General features: G+C 42.2%; 2 protein-coding genes across 3 annotated transcripts in view; both read right to left on the reverse strand.

Annotated features, from left to right (window-relative positions):
• BRIP1 (BRCA1 interacting DNA helicase 1) overlaps window positions 1-12480 on the reverse strand; it is a 112716-nt gene extending 100236 nt beyond the window's left edge. Inside the window, exons 1-7 of the mRNA XM_025166061.2 lie at window positions 12417-12480; window positions 10932-10989; window positions 7667-7787; window positions 6512-6623; window positions 5003-5191; window positions 2409-2536; window positions 1110-1235 (exon numbers count right to left, since the gene is read on the reverse strand). Of these exons, the coding sequence (XP_025021829.2) occupies window positions 1110-1235; window positions 2409-2536; window positions 5003-5191; window positions 6512-6623; window positions 7667-7759 (648 nt within the window). The 5' untranslated portion in view covers window positions 7760-7787; window positions 10932-10989; window positions 12417-12480. The remainder of the gene's footprint in view (window positions 1-1109; window positions 1236-2408; window positions 2537-5002; window positions 5192-6511; window positions 6624-7666; window positions 7788-10931; window positions 10990-12416) is intronic.
• A 1938-nt stretch (window positions 12481-14418) lies between these two features.
• INTS2 (integrator complex subunit 2) overlaps window positions 14419-24098 on the reverse strand; it is a 36413-nt gene continuing 26733 nt past the window's right edge. For both annotated transcript variants that reach the window (XM_007427226.4, XM_025166062.2), the window contains exons 19-25: window positions 23425-23550; window positions 22548-22737; window positions 21222-21506; window positions 20770-20877; window positions 19710-19815; window positions 18415-18591; window positions 14419-17948 (exon numbers count right to left, since the gene is read on the reverse strand). In XM_007427226.4, coding sequence (XP_007427288.2) covers window positions 17782-17948; window positions 18415-18591; window positions 19710-19815; window positions 20770-20877; window positions 21222-21506; window positions 22548-22737; window positions 23425-23550 — 1159 coding nt within the window. In that variant the 3' untranslated portion in view covers window positions 14419-17781. The remainder of the gene's footprint in view (window positions 17949-18414; window positions 18592-19709; window positions 19816-20769; window positions 20878-21221; window positions 21507-22547; window positions 22738-23424; window positions 23551-24098) is intronic.

A 24098-nucleotide genomic window follows, 5' to 3' on the forward strand; every position in this document is an offset into this window, starting at 1 on the left:
AGATGTTTTGGGATTGCCCCCAAGGCGCCTATGACTATTGGCACTATCTTTGCTTTCTTTCGCCATAGTCATTCTACTTCTATTTGCAAGTCTTTATATTTTGTGCTTTTCTCCAGTTCTTTTTCTTCTCTTCTGCTGTCTTTATTTATTTATTTATTTATTTATATTTATTATTAAAACCACCTGGCTCCCAGCAACTCTGGGTAGTTACAAATTGTTAAAAACATTTAAAAACAAGGAAACAATACACAAAAACAACACAAAAGAAAGGAACAGAGATGGCAGAGAAAACCAACCAGATGGGTACAAGGAAAAGGAAGAAAAAGGGGGTCAGTCATCCTTGTCAAAGGCCTGGGCGAAGAGCCACATCTTCAGGGCCCTTCGAAATACCATTACAGTAGGGTGGGGCCATTCGAATCTCGGAGGGAACCTCATTCCAGAGGGCAGGCGCTGCTACAGAGAAGGTGCACTTCTGGGATCCTGACAGATGGCACTGTTTAATCGGTGGAACCCAGAATGGTTAGCGCCCCATAGAAAAAGTCTAAACTTCCCATCCTGAGCAAAGGCAGAGGCACTGCTCCAGAAACCTATATTCCGTCTTTAATCTCAAATCCTACTATAGTAATTTCATCAGTTCATCTAATCCTATACCCACTGTGAACAGGAGATGTGTATAAAACTGCACTTTTAAATAACCAAGCACACACATACACACACACAAAAATATGAACTGGTCAATGTTCAAATTGTGAAAAAATTTCCACCATTTAAAAAAGGCAAAAGGTGAAGGAAAATACAAATATTGGCTCCTAGGGGTCTTTCAGAGAAGTAGTAATGAGGTACTAGCGAGAGGGAAACGTACATAAAATTTCATAAACGTACATAAAAGCATAAAATTTCAGCCAGAAAGTCTCTTGCCCATAAAGTGTGCCAGGCTGAAGACAGCAAAAGGCCCATCTTAGTTTTAAAGCAGTACCTAGAATAAGAGGTCCTGCTCAAAAAAATACAAAAGCCTTTTCACACTGCTGAACCTTCATACTCAGCTCTTCCAAACCAATGCAATTGGTCTTTAATTTCGTTTTTTCAAAACTTAGCATCCCCACACTTACTGTTTTAAGTGACAAAGGGACACTTTTTCCCAAAGTCACAGTCAATTCTCCATTTTTCTGCTGTTCATAAACTTCCAAAGCATCAACTAGCTGTGTTCCTTGGGCCAGCCGGTGTCGTTTTCTCGCCTGTAAGCCACACAAACACACCTTTGAATTCAGGAAGCTAAAAGTCTAAGTAGCAATCTTTTTTATCCCCAAAATAAAATGTTTGTCAAAATAAAAACAAGCCATTAGAAAGAGAAACAGCAATATAGGGCTGGGAGAGTTGAAGATATGAGGTCACTCCAAAGCACAAGAGCTCCTTGGAAGGCTTCCTTTGCACCAAGTAGCACATCATAGGCCATGGCATGGGGAGAAAGATCTTCCCTGAAGAGCATTGGGCCTGAAAGGCTGGCAAACACGAGATGTTCTTTATGGTGCTCCAGAGCTAATTAGGGCTTTGTAAGCTAAAGCCAAGGCCTTGGATCTGGCTGTTGTTTTTATATATATATATATATATATATTAGCTATAATACACAGGAAGGATGGCATTAGCTAACCACTGTATTCTTCATGCATTGTAGCTTCTGGTTTCCTATAGAATGCATTATAGGAAGCTAGTCTTGGGGTTATCAAGATGTCTGCCACTGAGGCCAACCTATCCCTGTAGAGCAGTGTTTCTCAACCTTGGGAACTTTAAGACGTGTGGACTTCAACTCCCAGAATTCCCCAGCCAGCATGGGAGTTGAAGTCCACACATCTTAAAGTTCCCAAGGTTGAGAAACACTGCTGTAGAGGAATGGATGGATCTGATGTACCAAGCTAAATTGGCAATAGATGCTACAAACCACACAGGCCCTCCAGTAACAAATAAACCCAGTTCATTGGTATAAGAAACCATGAATAAGAATGTATTGTTTTTTTCAGTTATCTCACAGTATTCTTTGCTTCCAAAACACATCTTAATCAAGACTCGTCAGGTGCAAGTGTTTCAAATCAGTTGACTAAATGATTAAAAGCTAAAATGACTAAAACAATTAAAAAAAAAAACAAACTATCAGAGACATGCTTTAAAAGAATTTTTTGTTTTAACAAATATCAGTAATTAAAATACTGGGAGAAACATTTAAAGAGGCAATCTACAGTCAATCCATTTAGCTGGGTCGACCTAGACTAGTCATCTAATCTACAGTCTAGCCTAGCTGACTAGTCTAGGTCAACCCAGCTAAATGGCACATTGTTTTACTTTACTTGCTGATGGAAAATTAAACAGGCTTGTTCAATGATAGAGTCATTTTACTAGTTATCTATCTTGCTCACCTGCTGCTCCATTTCGAGTGAACGAATCCTTTTCCTGTCTATTTTAAAATCACTGTCGTCTTCTTCGTGGAATGAGGCTTGTTTTTTGGCAGACAGTTTCGAAGCCAGTGTAATTCTTGAGACACCCTCTGCAAGAACAATACATCAAACAGAGTCTGCAAAAGGGGGATCAATTTTATAAATATCCTATTCAACAGAAAAACATAACCTGGGAGTTAAGGAGGGAGTAAAAATGGAGGGGGAAAGTTACACTGCCTTAGAGGAGAAACAGGTAACTCCAAAGACATTGTGCTCAATTTAGTTGTTTACAGTAGGCTACCTTGGGAATTTATCAGGAGAGAAATCAAACAACTAAAACAAGCAAACAAGTAAAACTCAATCAGACTACAATAGTTAAATTCCGTGCCCTGATCTAAAAGAATCCTATCTATGCTCTAATATGCAGTTAAGCCTCACCACAATTCTGTCAGGTTGGTTAGTTAAGTGACAAAGACATTGAAATACAGTATTTTTAACAACACTTAGGGGTAAACAAACCCTTTTCTAGAAACCTGTTACAATAGAAGGGAATATCTGTAGCTCAGGGTTGAACTGTGGAGTCCTTGGTGCTCTCTGAGCTTGGTGGTTTGCTTGTAGACGTTTTGTTACCAACACAAGCTATGAAAAGAAATACACTGCCATACATCAGAAACATCTCAGAAGCAACTAACAGGCTGCTACAACCACACGGCATCACCGTAGCACACAAACCAACTCAAGCCCTCCAAAACATCTTAAGCAAACCAAAAGACCCAGTAGCCCAAGAAGAAAAAACAGGGGTCATCTACAACATACAGTGTAAGGACTGTCACAGCCACTATGGAGGACAGACAGGCAGAAGACTAACAGAGTGCATCCATGAACACCAACTAGCAGTCAGAAGACATGATGAAAACTCCTTAATCTCACAACACATAGACTCAAGCACAATTTTAATTGGGAAACTGTCAGCGTCTTAGACCAAGCTAAATCTAAAAACACAAGGGAATTCCTGGAAGCTTGGCATTCAGACAAACCAGCCATCATAGACACACAGAGATAAACCACATTTATACACCATTCAAAAGAGACAATAAAAAAGCTAAGAAAGAAAAAAAAGACCAGAACACATCCTCTCCAGCAACCAACACCCAGATAAGCAGGGATTAACACCAGGCAAACAATCAGGCAGAGAACGATGCCCGAATCAAGGAACTACCAAGGAGAAAACCACACCCCACCAACACTGGCAGGGCAAGTTACTGTACATAAGCAGGGAGCAAACCCCACACTTGCCAGCACTGATGATATATATTACTTAGGTAATAAAACGTCTGCAAGCAAACAACCAAGCTCAGAGAGCAAAAAGGACTCCACAATCTGTTATAATTCAAGCACCACACTGACAGCACAGTTATACCTGACATTTTTATATCCCTGCTACAACAATTATAGCTGTTTATTTGTATGCTGCTTCACTGAACAACTCTAGGAGGCTTACGTCAAAGTGAAACACCTGTTGATTTTTTTTTTTGTGGGTTGGGGTTCTCTGAGCTTGGCTGTTTTCTTGCAAATGTTTCATGACCCGGCTAGGTAACATCTTCAGTGCTAGAATAGAGTGGGGTTTGCTCTCTGTTTATATACAGTGGCATGCCCTGCCAATGCTGGTGGGGGTGTGGGCTTTGTTTTATTTTTTTCCCTCTGGTAGTTCCTTGATTAGGGTATTGCTTACTGCTGATTGAATGTCTGGTGATAATCTTGGTGTTAATCTCTGCTTATCTGGGTGATGATTGCTGGTGAGGAGAAGTTCTGGTCTTTTGTTTTCCTTTCTATTGTCTCTTTTGAATAGTGTGTAGATGTTGTTTATCTCTATGTGCCTGTGGATGGCTGCCTTGTCTGAATACCCAGCTTCCAGGAATTCCCTCGCATTTTTGGATTTAGCTTGGTCTAAGATGCTGACAGTTTCCCAGCTGAAATTATGGTTAAGTCTGTCCATGTGTTATGAGATTAAGGAGTTTTCATCATGTCTTCTGATTGCCTCGCCAGCAATCATCACCCAGATAAGCAGAGATTAACCCCAAGATTATCACCAGACATACAATCAGCAGTAAACAACACCCTAATCAAGGAACTACCAGAGGGAAAAAATAAAACAAAACAAAACCCACACCCCCAGCAACACTGGCAGGGCAGGCCACTGTATATAAACAGAGAGCAAACCCCATTCCCTTCTAGCACCGAAGATCTTACCTAGCCGGGTAACGAAACATTTGCAAGAAAACAGCCAAGCTCAGAGAACCCCAAGCACTCCACAGTTCAATCCTGAGCTACACATATTCGCTTCTATTGATTTTTTTTTTCTCCTCCACTATCAGCCCACCCCAAATTATTCTGCTTACTATGTCCTCCAGCAATCTTGCTATTAGGATCACAATCTTGCTAGTCCATATGAATCGCTACTCATTTCCTTCTGTCTCCTTTCAGGTCATTTCTAACATGACAACTCTGGTAAAAACGACCCTTGAGACACACAGATGATGGTTGTGCCCTTAAAAGCCTCTCAGAGAAGACAATACCTCTGTTTCTTGAGATACTCCCACTGCCTGGGGGGGTCTCCGCTGCACTGCTGGGGAAGAAAGAAGAAGTATTCTGGCTGCCTCCTTCTGTATCCTGAGTGGAGAATTTAGCATGGCACAGGCAGTGACACAGCTTCAACACCTCTGTTTTCTTGCAGTCCTTTGAGCATAAGGCATCAGGCAGTTTTTCTAAAGAGCAGACAAGATGTTTTAAAATAATACCGTGGGAATTTCTTGGCTGTATTTTTGTTTCTGTCCTCTGGGACAGAACTGGTCTAGGAGGGGATGGGGAACCTGGGACCGTCTAGAAATTGCCCCCAAATCCCTGAAAGGGACACTGGGAGTCATTCGGCAGCAAGTAAGTGAGAGGTGGGCAATTGTTTGCATGCTGGACTGGGCCTTGGGAAGACTAAGATTATCTTGGCCCCTGAAGACTACAAGGGATCATGACAGTACCAGAGTGGGTGGAGCCAAAAATTGTGGCCCTTTGAGAGGGGCTTGGGAGAGTTTTAAGAGGCAAAATGGGTGCCTTAAACTTTGCAGAGCCATCAAAATCAAGCATGTCCTATTGTCCCCCCAGTAGTAAAACTGGCCCTTCGGGAGAAGGTTTAAAGAATGTAATAGGAGCTTTAAGCTTCCTGAGAGATTTAAGTAGCATATTCTGCTACTAGCCCTTCCTCCCTAAACTCCTCCAAGAGTTGCAAATTTTAGCCCGAATTTTTAGCCAAAACACCATGAAAAATGCACTACCCGCAGATATGCCCATTGTGAAAACTGAAAATGGAATGGGTTCTGGAAAACAACATTTATTGATACAAAATATGAAAATAAAATATTAAAACAAATATTTTCAGAAAATATTGAAAAAACATACAAAAATTTTGAGGATCAGCTTATCCGCGAGCGGCACATTTTTCATGGTAAAAATTTGTGGGTAGGCTTATCTGGAGATGGGCTTATCTGCAAGCATATACAGTATTTTAAAAATTTGAGAGCTGCAATGATAAAGGCACTGGAATAAAAGCAGGGAGGCCTGGGTTCTAGTCCCCCCACAGCCACAGAAGCTCCCTGGGGGACTTTCTCTCTCAGGCCAGCCTACCTCCAAGGCTGTTGCACTGGAAAAAAAAACAGGTGGAGGGAGGCATCATATATGCCACTTTGCACTCCTGTACAAAAGAGGGCATATATCTAAAATCCTGGCTTTGGTGCCAGGGCTGGGGTTGATGATTATATTTGTTCAATGGCCTCTGTTTTGTGCTGTTGTTTTTGCCATCTATTAGATTATTTAGCCCGGGCTGCCTGGGTGATTCAGTGTTTTTACCTGTTTTTATGTTTTCCCTAGTTTTGTATGCCACCAGAGTCCACTGGAGTTGGGCAGCCAATAAATGTAAATAAATAAATCTAACCAATAAATAAAAATAAATAACTCATGGATTAGCAGGAAGAGTGAAGCCAGAAGCAGAGTCTTTGATGGCATCCACTTACAAGCAGACCCACCCAAGGTCTCACCAGAGAGCGACCGCTGCCAAGCCAGAGCAGAGCAGAGCAACGCCAAGCTCTTCCCGCTTCCAGTCGGACTCTCCAACAGGCAGTGCTGCTTGGAGCTGAGCCCCTTCACAATCTGCAAATAAGGAAATGAACTTGGCCAGCACGGAAAACAACCAGCAGCTGCCTTTTTCCCTTTTTTACTGTAAGAGGGCAACTAAGAAAATCTAAAGATTGGATTTATCTGTTGCTTTCAGCTGTTTTCCTAATTTCATTAATAGCAGAATTGAATTTGAAAAGCAATGTAAACTGCTATGCATTTTAAAACATGGGATTTCAACAGCAAACACAATTTCCACTCAGAGAGAAATATTGGATCCTAACTCCCTAATAGGTAAAAAAAAAAAAAAGCTTTCCATTTCTGATTCGAATAGTCTCAACAAAAACTTTTGAAAAAGGAAGGTAAAATATAAATATAATCAAATTTAAAAAGAAATGATACTTGAAATATATAAAATTCTTCAACACTATCTATAGCTGTCATTTAAGAGGTAGCTGCTACTTAACTACAACATGAGCCATCACTCCCCAATAGCCACATTGGGTAACATATATCAGTAAGATATGCCAGTAAGATCCAGAATGCCACAAGTTGCCTACTCCTGCTCTAGATGTTATTCACATTATATCAGACATATTAATATTATCAGTTCATTCTTCTGTCTAAACTAGATCAAGTCATGGCGAATCTAAAGTTTCTTAAAATAAGCCAAAATTGAACTATGCTTTTCAATCCTTGTTTGTTTCACTAATCTACAGTTCTTCTGACATAACACAAAACTACAGATAGTTTAATGAAAAGGGAAGGGCTGCCCATCTTCTGCTTCCAGCCACATGAGGCTGTATTGCTCCCAACTTCAGTTTCAAGGTAGGCTCAGTGCCTGAATTTGAGATCTGAATATTGGTTGCCAATAATTTTCACTATTATTTAAAAGTTAATCCTGTTGCTTTTTTTTTTTTGAAAAACAACAATCAAAACCTTAACCAAGCAAAACTTTAAAAAGTTGAAAGACATTAAAGATCAAGGAAGTTGGAGAAAGTCCTTGCTTGCAATTAATTATAGAAGCTTAACTATAACCTTAACAATGAATATTGTAAAATCATTGCTATATGACTTACTGCGTTCATCATAGCAAGTTGTGATGGATAAGCCTTACATGGGAAGAGAATTTTTACTCCCCCAATGGTGTATTCTGATGTTGGTAATGCCATAATCACATTGACTTTTCAGGGCATCCACCTTCAAGAAAAAAGAAACAGTGTTTTAAATTATGCACCATCAAGTTTCAACTGGGAAGCTGAAAATCCCTAATGGAAGGAAAAATCCCCCGTTTTGTTGCTAAGGAAATTACCAGGGTCATCCCTGTAAGGTCACAAGGAGTCAAACTTGTGCTAAAACTTGTGCACTATAAGGTCCCAAGGAGTCAAATGTGCTGAAACAATCATTGTCAATGACAAAATGGCTACAGAAGTTCTAATTGTGTTAAATTAATGGAATATTCTCCCCCCACCAGACGTGTGGCAGGCCCCTACCCTCCCAGCTTTCCAGAAAGGGCTAAAGACCTGGCTGTGCCAGCTTGCGTGGGGCGATGGGAGGTATGGTCGATCCTGGGGGTGGCTGGCGCCCTGATGACGCTCCCCGAGCTATTCTTGGAATCTATTTATTATTTAAGACTTCTTTTAAGTCTTTTACTTTACTTAAGTATTTTAACTGATTTTATCCTTTCTGTAAACCGCCCAGAGTCGCTTTTTAACGAGATGGGCGGTGACAAATTTGATATATCAATAAATAAATATAAATTAAAGAACCTGACTTGAAGTTTGACTATTATCTTCACACTGCAGGAATACCACAAAGTGCAGAATTAGAAAAAGGCAACTGAAGAGCTGAGAGGATGCACTTTCCAGCCTCATCGGTCAACTGGGTGACTAGGAGCTACCAAGAGGTTGAGCCATTGCCATGACGATACCAACCTGATCTCATGAGTCATTTGATGACTGGGTGGCCTTACGAATCTAATGAAGAAAATATATGACACAGAACAAGTGCAGGAGTTTGTCCTTCTAGAAAGAAGTGAACTGAAACCAGAAAGGTCTCATTTGTTGCCCAGCGAAGGAACTGCTGCTTTCTGCTTCCTTCCCTGGAATTCATGCATCTGATGAAGGGAGCTGCAGCTCCCGAAAGCTTATGCTTTTTAATAAAATTTGTTAGTCGGAAATGGTGCTACCAGAGTTCTCCAGAGCCAGCATGGGGAAACCCTGGCTCTTCCCGATGAAACCTACAATATCTGGAACAGGTAGCCTTTCTGTTCTGTAATTTTTACTATACCACACAAAATATAAACATTGCATTCTACAATCCATGATGGATTCCAATTTTTTTTTTCTAGCCTTTTAAAATAGTCACACTATAAATGTTAGGATCGTTTTTAAAAACCACATCGCGAATTGCACTACTTTAAAAAAAAAAAAAAAAAAGAATTGCAGGGCCCTTCTTAACAAACAGTGTCTGAATGATGCATCAGGCTCTATATTTCTGCATGATGAAACCACCATCAAAAAAGCCTGCAGATGCGGTCACGTACCCAAGATCCCAAGAACAGGCTGCAACAAACTGCCTGCCCATCCATGTTTGAAATCCTCTCTGATTTTAGTTCAGGAGGAGTGAAACTGAGAACAGAAGCAGCAATGGATAAGATGAATGCTGAACCCCTTAAACAGCTCAGTTTTAAGTCAGTCTGCTCAAAAATAATTCCAACTAAATCAGGTGGGACTTACTCCTAAGTAATAGTGTATAAAATGTATTCCAAGGCTAAGCTCCTAAATACATGTTAGAAGTCAATTTTACTGAACTTGATAAAGGGATTTATTGTTCAGGAAAACCATTTACATTTGGGCCACAACCTACCCTACTGGGTGTCAGAAAGGGCATCAAAATTTACTTTTTTCAAGGTATGGGGGTGGGAATGTAATGAGCTGCTTCCTTCTGCAAGCTGGAGATTAACGAATGTAGCATTTATTCTCTGGCACTGTTTGTATGTGTGGGGCATGAGGAGGTGTAACCAACCCTGGGAGTGGCTGGCACCCTGAAGGCGCTCCGGTAGGTTAATACCTTTCATTTACCATCAATTCCCTGGAATACATTATTTATTTATGTACATTGTTTTATTGTATTTTAATTAGTATTTATTCTTGTTTTATTGTAAACCACCCAGGGTCGCTCCTTGAGTGAGATGGGCGGTGACTAAATTTGAAATATAAGCAAACAAACAAATAAAATGTTGCTATTTGTGGTTTGGCCTCAGTACTTTTTAACATTATATAGTATGTCACCTGTTGTGAAATGGTTTCAACTGCAGCGGCATATAAACGCTGTAGGCAGAGAGAAAGAAAGTGAATGGCCAAGAAGTACTGTATCAACAAGTTTCCTGCCGCTGCTCAGGAATGAGTGGAGATGACCTTCAAGATCCCTTCCAACTCTGTAGTTGGAAGAAAATGGCAGCACAGATTTAATCTAACTACTACCAAGATCTAAAGCAGCCTCTGGCACCTGACAAACTACGGTCTGAACATACAAACGAAGATAGCTCATTGCTTGGGGAAAATGCAAGAAACTTTGCCCCAGACAAAAATAATAATTTGGAACTGCATATCAGGATAAATACTGAAAAATCTGGGTGTGCAGCATGGCTGGAGACAGAAGCAGCTTTTTGGAGAGAAGGCCAAGGAGACATGGAGGCCTCGGGGTCAACCTATAGGGATCCTCACAGGCATACTTAGACACTCACTGATCTAAGATTGGGGCTGGGATCTGAAGCACTTTCTTTGGGAGAGTAAATCCCATTGATTCAGCTACAGAACAACACAATCACATCTGCCATCCTCCAAAAATGCATAAAGAAGGGAGATTTAGAAATCTAGAAAATTTAGAATCTTACAATTATGGACTCGCACGTGTAGGACACGTACGTCCTACCCAGAGCAGAGGATTACCCAAAGGTAACCAGAAGCCAAGTCACAAAGGGCTTTTCACAGAATCCCCAAATGGAGGTGTTGGAGAGGACCCATCTAGTCCAACCCTCTGCCACATGCAGGAAACCCCTTCAATCATCCTCGAGGTGGCTGCTCAGCATCTTCTTGTAATGGACAGAAGGAATGACCTTGAGGAACAGGAGGAAGAGCTGCTATCAAGACAACAGTCAGATAAAAGAAACCTGAGTCTGGGGCAGAAATGTAATTTGAGAAAGCGTCTCAGACAAGACCCTCCCTAGTTCTCATGAAGATAAAGCAGGGGGGGCATTCACATTTGCAAGATTCTGTTACTATAACCATATAATAAAAGAAGTATTAGCATTCATAATTTTGGTTTCCTGGTCTGGTCTACCTTGAAGGGATGACACTTCCAAAAGCTTGCGGAGATGGAGAAGGATGCTCACCACAACCTGCCAAGCAAAACCAAAATGTCAGCAACCACCTCAAACAAGCTGCAGAACAAACCCCATTCAGGATCACATTGAAATGACAAGCCATCCGAGCGAAACCGTGCCAGGAAAGAGAGGCAGATGTGCCATGCATTGTATGCTTCTAGTTCAATTGTGTGTTTGTGGAGCCTCTGTCATGTTTTCTGATGGTTATGGCTATTTTCTTGTCCAGCTGTTAAGTTTTTTATTTATTTAATTTTATTTATTCAATTTGTATGGCCGCCCATGTTAGCAAGTGTCTCTAGAGGTGGCAAACAATCTTAAATTTTAATTGTTTTACTTGTATATTTGATATCTTGCAAGGTAGCCAGAGTCTTTGGCGTAGCTATTATTATGGTTGGTTGCACAGTCAGCCAGATGTTCAGACTGGATTTGGCATTTTTATCCTGCTATCGAATCCTTCCCAAGGACCTGAGATAGGCAGATGTGGTGGTTTGGTGGTGTTCAAGGTATTGTCGCAGGTTGGAAGTTGCTCCAGGTAAAGCTGCCTTTTGCAATGGGCTGATGGTGATTTTGTCAATGCCGATGGTCTTCAAGAGGGGCTCCAGATGTTTTGGGATTGCCCCCAAGGCACCTGTGACTGTTGGCACTCTCTTTGCTTTCTTTTGCCACAGTCCTTCTATTTCTATTTGCAGGTCTTTGTAATTTGTGATTTTCTTCAGTTCTTTCTCTTCTCTTCTGCTGTCTCCAGGTATTGCAATGTCCACCATCCAGATTTTTTTGTCTTTCTTATCAACATCATCATCATCATCATTATCATCATCATCATTATCATCATCATCATTATTTGTACACCACTTAAGAGTCACTCAACTGAAGCAGTTTATAAGTTCCTAAATAAATAAATACACCAACCAACCAACCGACAGTCAGGTGGCTCATCCATATTCAGAATGAAACATTATTATTACGGTTATTATTATATTTTATAACACCTTTTTTATATATGACTCAAGGCGATTTGAATATAATTGAATAGACTCTGAAAAATTAAAATGGAGGTTACACCGCCTGGACACAAATCTTAGGAATAATTTATTTTTTATTTTTTTAAGAAAAGGAGTTGATGCGCGAGAGAAAGCAAACTTTACTCCGGGATGGTGGTCCTTTCCAACCCGCCCCCCTCCAAAATTAAGACTTTTCACTCACGAAACGGTGGGGGGGACATTTCGCTGCCCCCCCTGCGCCCCGCTTCTCGGCCCGTCAAGAATCATTTTGTGGCAGAGAAATTGGAGGAAGCAACAAAGCGGGCTTGAAAACAACTCCCCCCTCCGGAATGGGAGAGTCGAAAGTTACAGCTCCCTCCCCCGCCACCCGCGACTTGGACTCGTCTAGCGCGCAGGAACCAATGCGCGCCCCTTCTTTTCAGCGCGCGCGAGAAGAGTTACCTCAGAATTCCAAGCGCCTACTCCCTCGCCCTCTTCTACTTCGATCCTTCCTTCCCGCCTCGGCTCCGCCCGCCCCCTTCCGGCCTCTCTGCGAATCAGTGGCCAGATGGAAGCGCCAACGAGAGCGCCCCGCTTAGCGTGGCTTCCGGGAAACTTCAGTTGCCTAGATACCGCGCGGCCTAACCCTCCCGAGCTTCGCTACGGAGACAGACCAGCGTTCCCCTGTCGGGGCGGCGTAAATTCCGCCGCCTGATCCAAGAACTTGAGGAATTCGCATTACACTGGCCGCGAGGAACATCCCTGATGCAGGACCGTGAAGGATAAGAGCCCTCCGGATTGTTGGAGGTCTTGATCCCTTGACACTGACTCTACAGCGCCTCACGATCTCTGATCACAAGACGGGTAGTGGATTATGGGAAGAGGCCTAAAGTTTCATTCCAGTGTTTCTCACCTTGGCAACTATAAGATGGGTGGACTTCAGCTCCCAGAATTCCTCAGCCAGCACGCTTTACAGCATGTGGATTTCAACTCCCAGAATTCCCCAGCTAGCACACTTTAAGATGTGTGGACTTTACCTCCCAGAATTCCATAGCCCAAAATGCCAAGGTTGCAAAACATTGATTTATTCTATTGCCCCTGCTTGTTCTTCCTCTAAGACAGGGTTCCTTAACCTCAGCAACTTTAAGATGGGTGGACTTCAACTCCCAGAATTCCCCATGCTGGCTGGGGAATTCTGGGAGTTGAAGTCCACCCATCTTAAAGTTGCTGAGGTTGAGGAACCCTACTCTAAGAGATTGTAATCAGAGGCCCGTTCCTTCTGCCTTTTTTGCAAACAGCCTGTGCTCTCTGACTTTATCCCTATAATGTATTTTCTGCAAATAAATACAGCATAGTTTCTGTTATCTGGGTCCTACTGGGTTAATCCTTGCTCAGGTTACTGTCCTGCTGCCGGGAGCGCTCACACTGACCGCTTCAACCTCCAGCCCAAAGATGAGAATGGGAGAAGCAATACTCTCCAATTTATAGCTGCAAAAATTGGACCTTGAGAAAGAACATAGATGCTTTTGAATGATGGATCTGGAGATGGTTATGGAGAGTACCATGGACTACAAGAAACATCAACCGTTCAGCCAGGCCTGGCCCAAAGGAAGGCTGACTACTCCCAGAGGCGACGATGAGCAAGCAGAAAATCTTTTTTGGGGGATTTATGGAATTAAAAAAAAAAAAAGCTGATGGATGAGGTGGACAGACGGCCCTTGGAAGAGTTACCAGCTACAACTGGAGACAGTTGAGGTGCCAGGCAATGGTCCATAAAATCACCAGGAATCAAGCCCAGGTTGATGGTCCCTGACTAATGTAATTTATATAATTTATCTGTATGTTGGCCCTCATTCTTCCAGCCTTCTCCAACACGGCACCCTGCTGATAGTTTTGTGGGTTAAATTAAACTTCTGTTGGCTGGTGTGGGTCTTCCGGGCTGTGTGGCCGTGTTCTTGAAGTTTTGTTTCCTAACGTTTCGCCAACACCTGTGACCGGCATCTTCAGAGTGCAGGAGCACAGACAGGAGCAGTTCTGTCTGTGCTCCTGCACTCTGTCTGTGCTCCTGCACTCTGAAGATGCTGGTCACAGGTGCTGGCGAAACGTTAGGAAACAAAACTTCAAGAACACGGCCACACAGCCCGGAAGACCCACACCAGCCATCGTATGCCGGCCGTGAAAGCCTTCGACAATACATTAAACTTCTGTTCTTCTCAGCCAACACGGCTCTGCTGAGAAGGGAGCTATAGCGCTGTATTTTTACAGGATGAGAGTTCACTAAATTATGCCAACTAGAATACAATGATATCTGAGATATTTTGTTTAGGAACAGGCTTTTGGAAGGGGGATGTGGTTTTGACACAACTCTTACCTCCTGTAAGGTTATAGTGACATCTTGTGGAGAGGAGTGGATTTATTTATTCAATTAATATAGCCACCCATCTCATATGCATGCCTCTGGGTGGCTCACAAAGCTAAAGTAACAAAAAAACAAAGTTCATATAAACAAACAACCAAAACCATTAAAAATTTAAATTTAAAAAGTTAAAATAAATTAACTAAAAACAAAACGAGGAACAGTGCCAACCAGCAGCTTATGAACAATACAACCATCTTGCAGGCTCCCTACCTCTACAGGATCTTTAGGCCTAATGGCAAAGCCATGTCTTCAGGGTCTTCTGAAAGGCCAGTACGGTTGAGGCCAATCTAATCTTAGGAGGGACGATGTTCCAAATAATTTGGGTTATTTTTTTTAATGCTCTGCCCATTACACTTTTATCAGTTTTATTTTTTTTCTACTGGGACAGTCAGGTTGAATTTACCATGCCATTAGTGTCTCACTCCCCTCCCACTCTAATTGTAAGATAATTAGAATTATTTCATTTTAATCAGCTTCAAGAACACAGCTAGTAGATGTCATTTCAGGCTTTTTGAAAACTTGGGCTATTTCTTAAAGTACTTTTTCCCTTGGAATCACGGTACTGATAAATATCTTTGCAGTACTATACAATCAGTGGCAGAAATCACTTCAGTGGTAATCCCCAGAAAATAGAAGCAGATGGTTGTTTGGTACTGCAATTTTACCTTATAATTTGTCCACCCAAGTCTCTGATACAGTAAGTTCTTTTCTACCCTGCTATCTCATCCATTCGCATTTCTATCTTGCTGCAATCAAACTAACTCTCAGTGGCTGCCAAGGGTTGAAACTGGGATTATCTACCTTAAAAACCTATGGTCTACTTAGCCTTCTTCTCTACTGCATTCAAAAGGTTTATGAAAAAAATCTACAGCTGAAGTCTGCAGCAGGCTGAAATGTACCAATTTATTAGGCAATGGCTGCAGTTCTTAAGCATTATCAAGAAATAGAAACATGTCTGATTTGTTGTTGCATACTAAAAGGAACAATTATTTTCTTAATATGATGACTTCTAAACAACAATGCACAGCAAGAATTATTTTCAATCAATATATAAAATGCACACATATACCGCTCTAGGCATAATAAATTGTCTTGGTCCTCAAGGAATAAGTATTTATTTGGGAACAGGAGCAGCACTCTCAAGGTATCTTTAGTAAAAACTTTCTACATATCTGAAAATGTTGGGGTCCCTGTTCCTACAAGTTTCCCAATACATTCTCTCTTGAGTGGGGTTGGAACTGTTTGAATACATAAAAATCCCCATACAGAGAATCTGCTATGACTGTACAAGAGATATATGTTTTTAAAAAGGAAGAATTAATAGAAAAAGTACAAATGTTTATAAGAAACATATTCTTTTCACTGGGTCTCTTTGAAATCGAATGCTACCAATTATATGTTAAAAAATTGCAGCAATGAAAACAAAAACTCTATGTACAAATATTACATCAGTATCCACCGGAAGCCTACCCACATGATAAAAATACGTTCTAATGGGTCTTGACAATGCACACAATAAGACAATAGTGCTGGTTTGTACCACTTATATTAGCAATCTCAGCAAAATTGTGCTAAAATATCTGAAGGCCAAAATTATATTTCTGGAGAACTCCATTCAGCAAGTTTAGACTCTCAGCTGGCCAAGTATTGATTCTTACACCACATAACCTGAATCCTTTTCTATTAATGTAACAGAGAGATTTATGTTCAGGTCTTTAACTCTTAAAACATGAAAAGAAAAAAATAAACATCTAAGGCTGTCAAAGATTGGGCTCAAAGTAATGGATAAAAAAGCATAATGCTTAGAAATTATCTTAGTAGATATACTACGCAAAATAATAATACTAGCCAGAATAGAAGAAAGGCTTCACAGCTGGAATGTGAGTCAGCCATTTGGGGTGTAATTCCTTCTCCAAAAATCACTTCCTAATTTCAAAACTTGATACCCAGTCAATGACAACACCATAAATATTATTAATTCTTGACTGAAAGCAAAAAGCATTACGTTTTTGTAGATATGAAGAACAAAAAAAACCCCAGCAAGTGGTTAGGCAGACTGGCCAATGTTACCAATGTTATGGTAGGTAGAAGTTAGGTCGGCAATATCTGGAGGGCCAAAGATTTCCCACACCAGCTTTTGATGCTTCCAACTCATAAACGTGCTGATTTTTCTGGCATATTGGAATATAAATCAGACACATCCAGATACATCTAAGTCAGTGTTTCTCAACCTCAGCTACTTTAAGATGTGTGGACTTCAACTCCCAGAATTCCCCAGGCAGCATGCTGGCTAGGGAACTCTGGGAGTCAAAATCCACACATCTTAAAGTTGCTAAGATTGAGAAACACTGTTCTGAGTTACACATCTTTGCTTTTCTAAAAAAAGGGGGGAGCAGATAAGAAAAACCTAAAAGAACCTATTAGCTCTCTATTAACTCCTGTCAAATCTTATTTTAAAATTGCTTTTTTATCCAACATCATTAAAAATAATAAAATCGGTTTCAAGAAGATTCTGCTTAGAAACTCTTTCCCCTCCAAACACGTTAAAGGAGCACTCCCTCCAAATTTTCAAAGGTGATCTTAAAATCTTTCTACTTTGCAGAAAAAACATGGAGTTATTACCCTCCTGCCTCCTCCTTTCTTATAGCTTAAAAGCTTGAAGCAAGGAGTCCAAGCAGCTGAATTGCACTGAACTTCCAAGGCATCTTTAGTCTCCTTCCTTCCCTATTCACCATTCCAGACTTTGCAACACCAGATGTTTACATGCAAGCAAAGGGGTAGGAAGTAGATATTTTCCTCAATTCGGCCCACCCAATGGATCTCTCTCTCTTTGTCTGTCTCTTTTTATCAGCTTCCTCCGAACTCTTCTTGCTTGGGAGGTGGTGGGGGGCTTGTTTCACAGTCCCACGGCTCTTTATGAAGTCATCTCCATATATATAGATTCTATCTGCAGCTTTTCAGTTTTAATCCAAGATACAGTGGAGCCAGGGGAAGATATATAAGATATTTTTACAAAAGGTCAATCCAATTCTCCAAATGATGTTACATTACACATTCAGGATCATTATTTGTATGGCCTTCTCTTTGACATTCAAGCCAACCTGGATTCCCTCTGGGAAACGGTAACACAAGACCAGCTTTCCCTGCCCTTGACACATGCTACAGTTCTCAGAATCTCCAGCCCGGATGGCCATCTGGAGAGGGTCTGGCTAGAGAAAACAAACCTTAATCATCCCAGTCTATAGATGCTTCCTCGGAAAGCAGCAGTTGTTACTTTCTGTTAACACCGCTGCAGTGAAAAATGTTCTGCAGGTCCCCAGACAATCCTCTGCTTCACTTTGGCTGACAAAGTTTCACTTTGGCAAAAGTTCGCATACCTCCCGCTCCTTGGCGACATTCCTGGTGGGTTTAAATGGCACCAACGCTCATGTTAATTATTTCCACGAAGGTATTTTCAATGCACTGGCAGAGCTGGACGTTGGGGTCTGTGCTAGTGGCCCCTCCTCCAGTTTTATGAGACAGATTCTTAGGAAGCCTCATCTGTTCAGTAGGCTTTTCCTTTAGTTGCTGGAGACCTGGAGATAATTCATGGCAGGAAAAAACAAAAACAAAAAACAAATGACAAATGTGGAGAGTAGAAATGCTTATATAATTTTAGGCAGTAAAGGAAAGGGCATAGATTACCCATCAGCAGATTATCCCAGATGTTAGGAAAGCCCCTTTCCAGTCACAGATTCTGGGGAAGTGCTACTAAACTAGGGTGACGGTACAATCATGCCATCATGGCCACCATTTTGACTTTTTTGCCATACCCTGCTGACACCCGTGAATCAATGGCAACCTCGGAGGCATGGTAGTAGCCTCACTCCAGGTTTTGTAGGGCTTGAGCTAAAACCATTGAAAGAAAGAGAAGGAGACCCTGGGATGACATCTCCCTCTCCCTCTCCCACCCCCACCTTTTCTCTGTATTACTACAACTGAAGACAGGGCAAGCCAAAGACCAAGCAAAGGACGCTGAAACCGCTGGACGCAATGGCTTACGTGTAATAATTGGATCAAAATCCCTTGTTTCTGTGGCAACATCTGAAGCACAAACTTGTCCAATCTGAATGAGGAGGGACATGATATCCTCATAGAGTGGAGGGAAGGCTTGACAGAATGAGACCAAGCAGGGCAGGGTAGGCATGAAGAAAGTGTAACGTTTGGCCTCAGTGAGAACTGTTGAGAAAAAAGAAATCGTTTTCAGAAATGGAGGTGAGTTGCAGAAGACAGTTACTTAACTCCAAGCTGTGTTTTGTGTTTCCCCTAATTAGGAGGTAACCCTCCATACTTTTAGCAAATTCATACCTGTCCCATCTTGAATTACAACCGCACGTAGTAGGCCTACGAGTGTGAACAAATGACTGAGACCAGGTGCCCTTGGCAAGATGTTTGTGTCACTACAGGTTGGCAAAGAATCACAGATCTGGGACTGACCCACAGGTCACAGATTGAAGCCCCACATCAGACCACCTTAGATCACCTTAAAGTGAATGATGGAGAAATCTGTCTGGATTTTCAGAGAGTTTCTGCAAATCAGAAGACACAATGCTAGGCTAGATGGCCAAGTAACATAAGCTCAGGGGGTTTCTGAAGTGTTTTTTTTTTAATATAATAACTTTTAATAGAGCAGGTACACTACTGTAAAGTCATATATGCTAACATGACAATTTTTCCCAATGGGATGGATATCATGTGAGAGAAAGACACTCTCACATGATATCCATCCCCTGGGGGGAAAAAAACGGAGAGCAAAGATATCAAGTAGTTAAAAAAAAAAAAAAAAATCAAGTCAAAAGGAGAATACTGTAAAAGCCAGTATCTAGAAAAGTTCAAAGTAAACAGAGCAACTTCTCAAAAACAGAAAATTCAGTGTACACCATTTGAATAAAAAGCTGCATATTATAATTATTTATGTAACACTATCAACAGACACACAAATACATTCTTTTAAAACGCACACATACACAACTGTACATTGGCTTTCTTATGGCAAAACAGAATCCAATAGGAAGAAGGAAATAAATAAATTTACCTACTAATTCGTGAAAGACAACTGCAAAAATGACTAAGTTGCAGACGGGGGGCCACGGTGAGGAAAACAGATTGGGGAGAGGCCATTTGCACCCGCCAGGACTGGTGAAGTGGGCCTCGCATTCTCCCTGCTATAGACAGAGGTTTGGTTCCAGAAATGGAATTTCAAAGAGAGAATATCCCTTTTGTCCAACGCCAACGTTGCTCAGGTTTTCTTTCCAATTTGCTCCTGCAAAATTCTGAGCCAGAGGGCCCTGGCTTACCTGTCAGGAGGGTCCCCATGACATTGATAGCTAAACGTGCCACGCTGAGGGATTTTGGCAGGGCATACTGAATGCACAAGTAAGAAAGCAACTGGATCGCAAAAATCTGGAAGGGAAGGACAGAAAAGAACAGCAGAAGCAATATTTTTAAAAGGCACTAGTTTTGTTGAAGCAGCAAAGACTCCTGTGGACAGATTTTATCCTGGAATAAGCATCCTACTTAGTTTACAGACAGACATATATCCCAGGTACACCCACTATTTGGTTATCTTATTATGATAGTAGCTAAGCCACCTTTTATCACTGCACTTTTTTCAACTTTCCAGAAAAGAAGCATTCGTTTATTTTTATACTGAATTTATACGGCCGCCCTTCTGAAAGTCTGGATGGCGAACAGAATAAAAACACAATCCATAAAAACCTTCAAAATGAAGGCAAAAAGCAAGTCAACACTTCCCGTGAAAATCTCAACTCATACACCACGTGCATACACCCACACCAGAGTCCTCATAACTAACTGTCGGCCTCACGGGGTAAACCAGACGGGAAACACAACCAGATGAGCTAATTCTACTTTATTGTAAAGTTACATTGATGGAATCTTGCTAGTATGGAAGTACCATTCTCCCCACCCCACCCCCCAGGCTCCTTTACAGCCCGAGAAACTAGGGAGGGTCCCTTCTGAGCCTCTTGCCTCCCCACTATCCAGCTGCGGGCTACGCTGTCTCTTATCTGACCGTTCCCTTTGCAGCGTCTCTTCATCCAGTCTCCCAAGGTCTTTCCCACATATCATTACATTAACATCCTGGGCCCAGTGCCTGGGGGAAGGGCCAGATCTTCCCAGCCTTCCAAAAGGCCAATAGGTTTGGGACCGTCCATATCTCTGGGGGGAGGCTGTTCCATAGGGCAGGTGCCACGACAAAGGAGGCCTGCTTCCTGGGGCCCACCCAGAGCACGCTCGCTTTGCCAGATTTGGTGAAAACAAACGCCCTGACCTAACACGCAGACACGCACGCACAGGGAGGAAAAGGGGGAGGGAGGCAGCTGCCCTAGCCAGTACCTGTTTCTCCAGTTCAGGCTGAGCAATCAGCTCAGGTATGAAGTCCAGGCAGATATGCATAGATGGGATGCCAGCCACGGTTAGGGGAAGCAATTCGCAAGGGTAGCCCTGTTTGGAGAAAAAGGGGAGGAGAAAGCCGCCCACATGAGAAATCTGACTTAGCCCTGGCTGTTTCAAGCAAACCAAAGGGGTGGAAGGAAGATCTGCCCACTCTTTAAATATGTCTGCCAACATTCAAATATACCAAGGCAGCATTGCCACCCTATCAGCTGATGCAGGCAACCATGACTAACTGTTACCTGGAATTTTAGGCTTCATTATTAGCTTCTTAATAAAGGTGATATTAGCTCAAGCGACAGATTCCAGGAAAGACCATTGAAAGTCAAAGGTCCGGCAAGGCAGGGAGCAGCCAAGGTCTCCAAAGGGCAGGTTGGGAAAAGGCAAACGCACACCTGGAAGTGAACTAGCTTAGCGATGTTGGGGTCAGCGATGAACATCTGGTGCACAAGACAGCAGACCAGGCACTGGACTTCTCGCAAGTTGCACAGAAGGCTATCTTCTACTTCCTCTCCATCTCCTTCTTCCTCCTCCTCTCCCTCTTTCAGCTGCTTTTTCTGAGGACTGTGTTCTGCAGTTCCTGGCTGGTTGTTCAGCAGCCTGCTGGACCTACTGCCGGGAGGGGTTTCTTCTTCCAAAGGCAAACAAATCTCTAGAAGGATCTGTACCGCAGCACTATCCTGGAAGAGGGTGATGTATAAGCTGCAATCCTTTCATCAAGGTAAGTCAGCAGCAACCAAAGTTCAGACCAGGCAATGGCCCATGATGTAAAGCAGGCTATCACAAAATACAGAGGTTCTAATTTGCATTTAAACCAGTGTTTCTCAAACTTGACAACTTTAGGATGTGTGGACTTCAACTGCCAGAATTCCCCAACCAGCCATCTTAAAGTTGCCAAGTTTGAGAAACACTGATTTAAACCCTCCAAGGGCTTAATACCACCTCTCACACGCATACAGTAAAACAGAAAAGCAAAGCGCCATGTCCAGGCAATGTAAATTCTTCTCAAAAAGAAATGCTTCCCTTCGTCACCAATATACATTACAGAACATCAGCCTACTTTGCAAAGTCTCTTGTCTGCATATTTATTTTTACCATTTATTCTAATGTTACTAAGGGCGGAGAGGGAACAACAAAGAACCATGAAACTCCACCCCAGCCACAGGAAAGAGTGACAGAGGCAACTGTCGCAACGCTTTGGAGCTATGCTTCCCAGCATAGGATTGAAACACTCAAAAAGCAAAATCAGCTTGCAGCATTGCTCATTTCAGGATAAAGTCCAGCCTGTATAGCATCCTTGCTAGGCAGAGCTCAAGATCCCAGCAGTCTGAGGGGAGGCAGTCTGCAGCAGATAAAAATGAGCTGCCCTTTGGTTGGAGCATCAAAAGGCCACTTTGAACGGTCAAATTTTACAACCCTCTCTCGTGGAGGCAGATGGGACGCATCTCAGCCAACTTTCTTGCAGGAGAAAGGAAGAGGGAAGAATGGATTGCCCAATGAATTTTGTGTTGGTAGCCAGAAGCAAACCATCAGGAGTTGGATTAACTGCATGATACAGATCATGCCAATTCCGATTCCACTCAGCCTGCTGGCGCAAACTGCAAGAGGCTGGCACAGATCTTGAAAGCTCAGCTTGAGACCCACCTATTCTCCACAACCCTGTCCAGCAGTTGAGCTGTTGAAAGCTAGTCCTTTCAACAGCGGAATATCTGTAGAATTACCTGAGCTGCTAGCAATGCGTTTTTCAGCTCTTCCCGCGTCACTTCTGGGGCTTCCAAACCCATTAAGTTGTTTTGCAAAGGCCTGACATCTTGATCCGCAGTTTCTTTGAGGTGGGCGCTTAGGTAGGCTTTTGAAGCCAGAAGATAGCCATTCAGCATATGCAGCGTGATATCCATCAGAGGGGGGCATCTGAGGACAAAAGGCAAGCAGGGAAAAAAAGAGGGCACAGCTGTATTTGATGCCTGTTAATTTGAATGTTTTCTCCTCTTCTGCTCATGCATAGTTATCCCTTTTGTTATGCTGTGGACTAGAGAAAAGGCTACACAAAGTTGTGGGAATAGAAGAAGGGGAAGATCACGGATAAGTTTGATGGACAAAATTAAAGATATCCCTGGATTGTCCCAGGAAGAGCTGTGGACTGTTGCTAGAGGCAAGTTGTGATGGAGGGCACTTCTCCATATATTCAGAAGCCGATCTTGACTTGGTGGCACTTAACTAACTAGACTGTAGCCAGGAATGGTCCATCACAAAAATTCTGCAAAATCAAAATTCTGAATCAAGAAACTGCAAAACCTGCAGCAAATATGCATTAAGTCAAAAAGTGCTTGCCAGCCATCATAGGAATTCAGCCACTCTGCCTGCCTGAGATTTTAGCAGCTGCTGCACGCACCTTTATGAAACAGATCTGTAGACTAGGTAAAGCAGAAACTCCTTTCCAAGATTAAAAAATTAAATAAAATGCAGGAAGGTTTGGCAAGCAGAATTCCACCCTGACACATTTGAAATGTTGTTCCTGCACATTTATAGTTTATGCCCTATGTGAGAACTCAAGTTCATGATGTTCCTCTTGAGGAAGTAAGGGAAAAACGTTCTTACCTGTGGACCCGCTGATCACATCTTAACACAATCAGGGGGTCAATGAGAAGGTCCTTCTGAGTGTACTTTTGCTGTCTGACCATTTTGACAGAAGGCTGCAGGGCATTCACTGTCATTACCCACAACCTGTAGGAAAAGGGAAACTGTAAATGTAAGAATTTTAAGAACAGCCATGCTAAGTCAGGTCAAGGCCATCTTAGAGCAGTGGCTCTTCCACTGGCCAGCCAGGTGTAATGGGAAGAAGGAATAACCTTGAGGAACAGGAGGAAGAACCGCAACCAAGACAAGGGTCAGATAAAAGAAGTCTGAGTCCAGGGCAGAAATGTAATTTGAGAAAGCATCTCAGACAGGACCCTCCCTAGTTCTCATGAAGATAAAGGGAGGGAGGGGAGAAGCGTAGTCAGACCTGCAAGATTGATATCAGGCCTTCAAAGTAGACCAGACTAGGAAACCAAAGTTATGAATTCTAATACTTTTATTACAAAATTACAGTAACAGTGGGAATACACTTGCAAGTGGGAATACACTTCCCCCCTTCTCCCTTTATCTTCGTGAAAACTAGGGAGGGTCCTGTCCGAGATGCTCTCTCCAATCACATTTCTGTCCTGGATCCAGACTTCTTTTATCTGACCACTGTCTTGGTTGCAGCTCTTCCTCCTGTTCCTCAAGGTTAT

This window comes from Python bivittatus, unplaced genomic scaffold (assembly GCF_059951505.1).
Source record: "Python bivittatus isolate LINGU-HERP-01145 unplaced genomic scaffold, Pbiv_v1 ctg000690_np1212, whole genome shotgun sequence".
NCBI classification, from domain to species: domain Eukaryota; kingdom Metazoa; phylum Chordata; class Lepidosauria; order Squamata; family Pythonidae; genus Python; species Python bivittatus.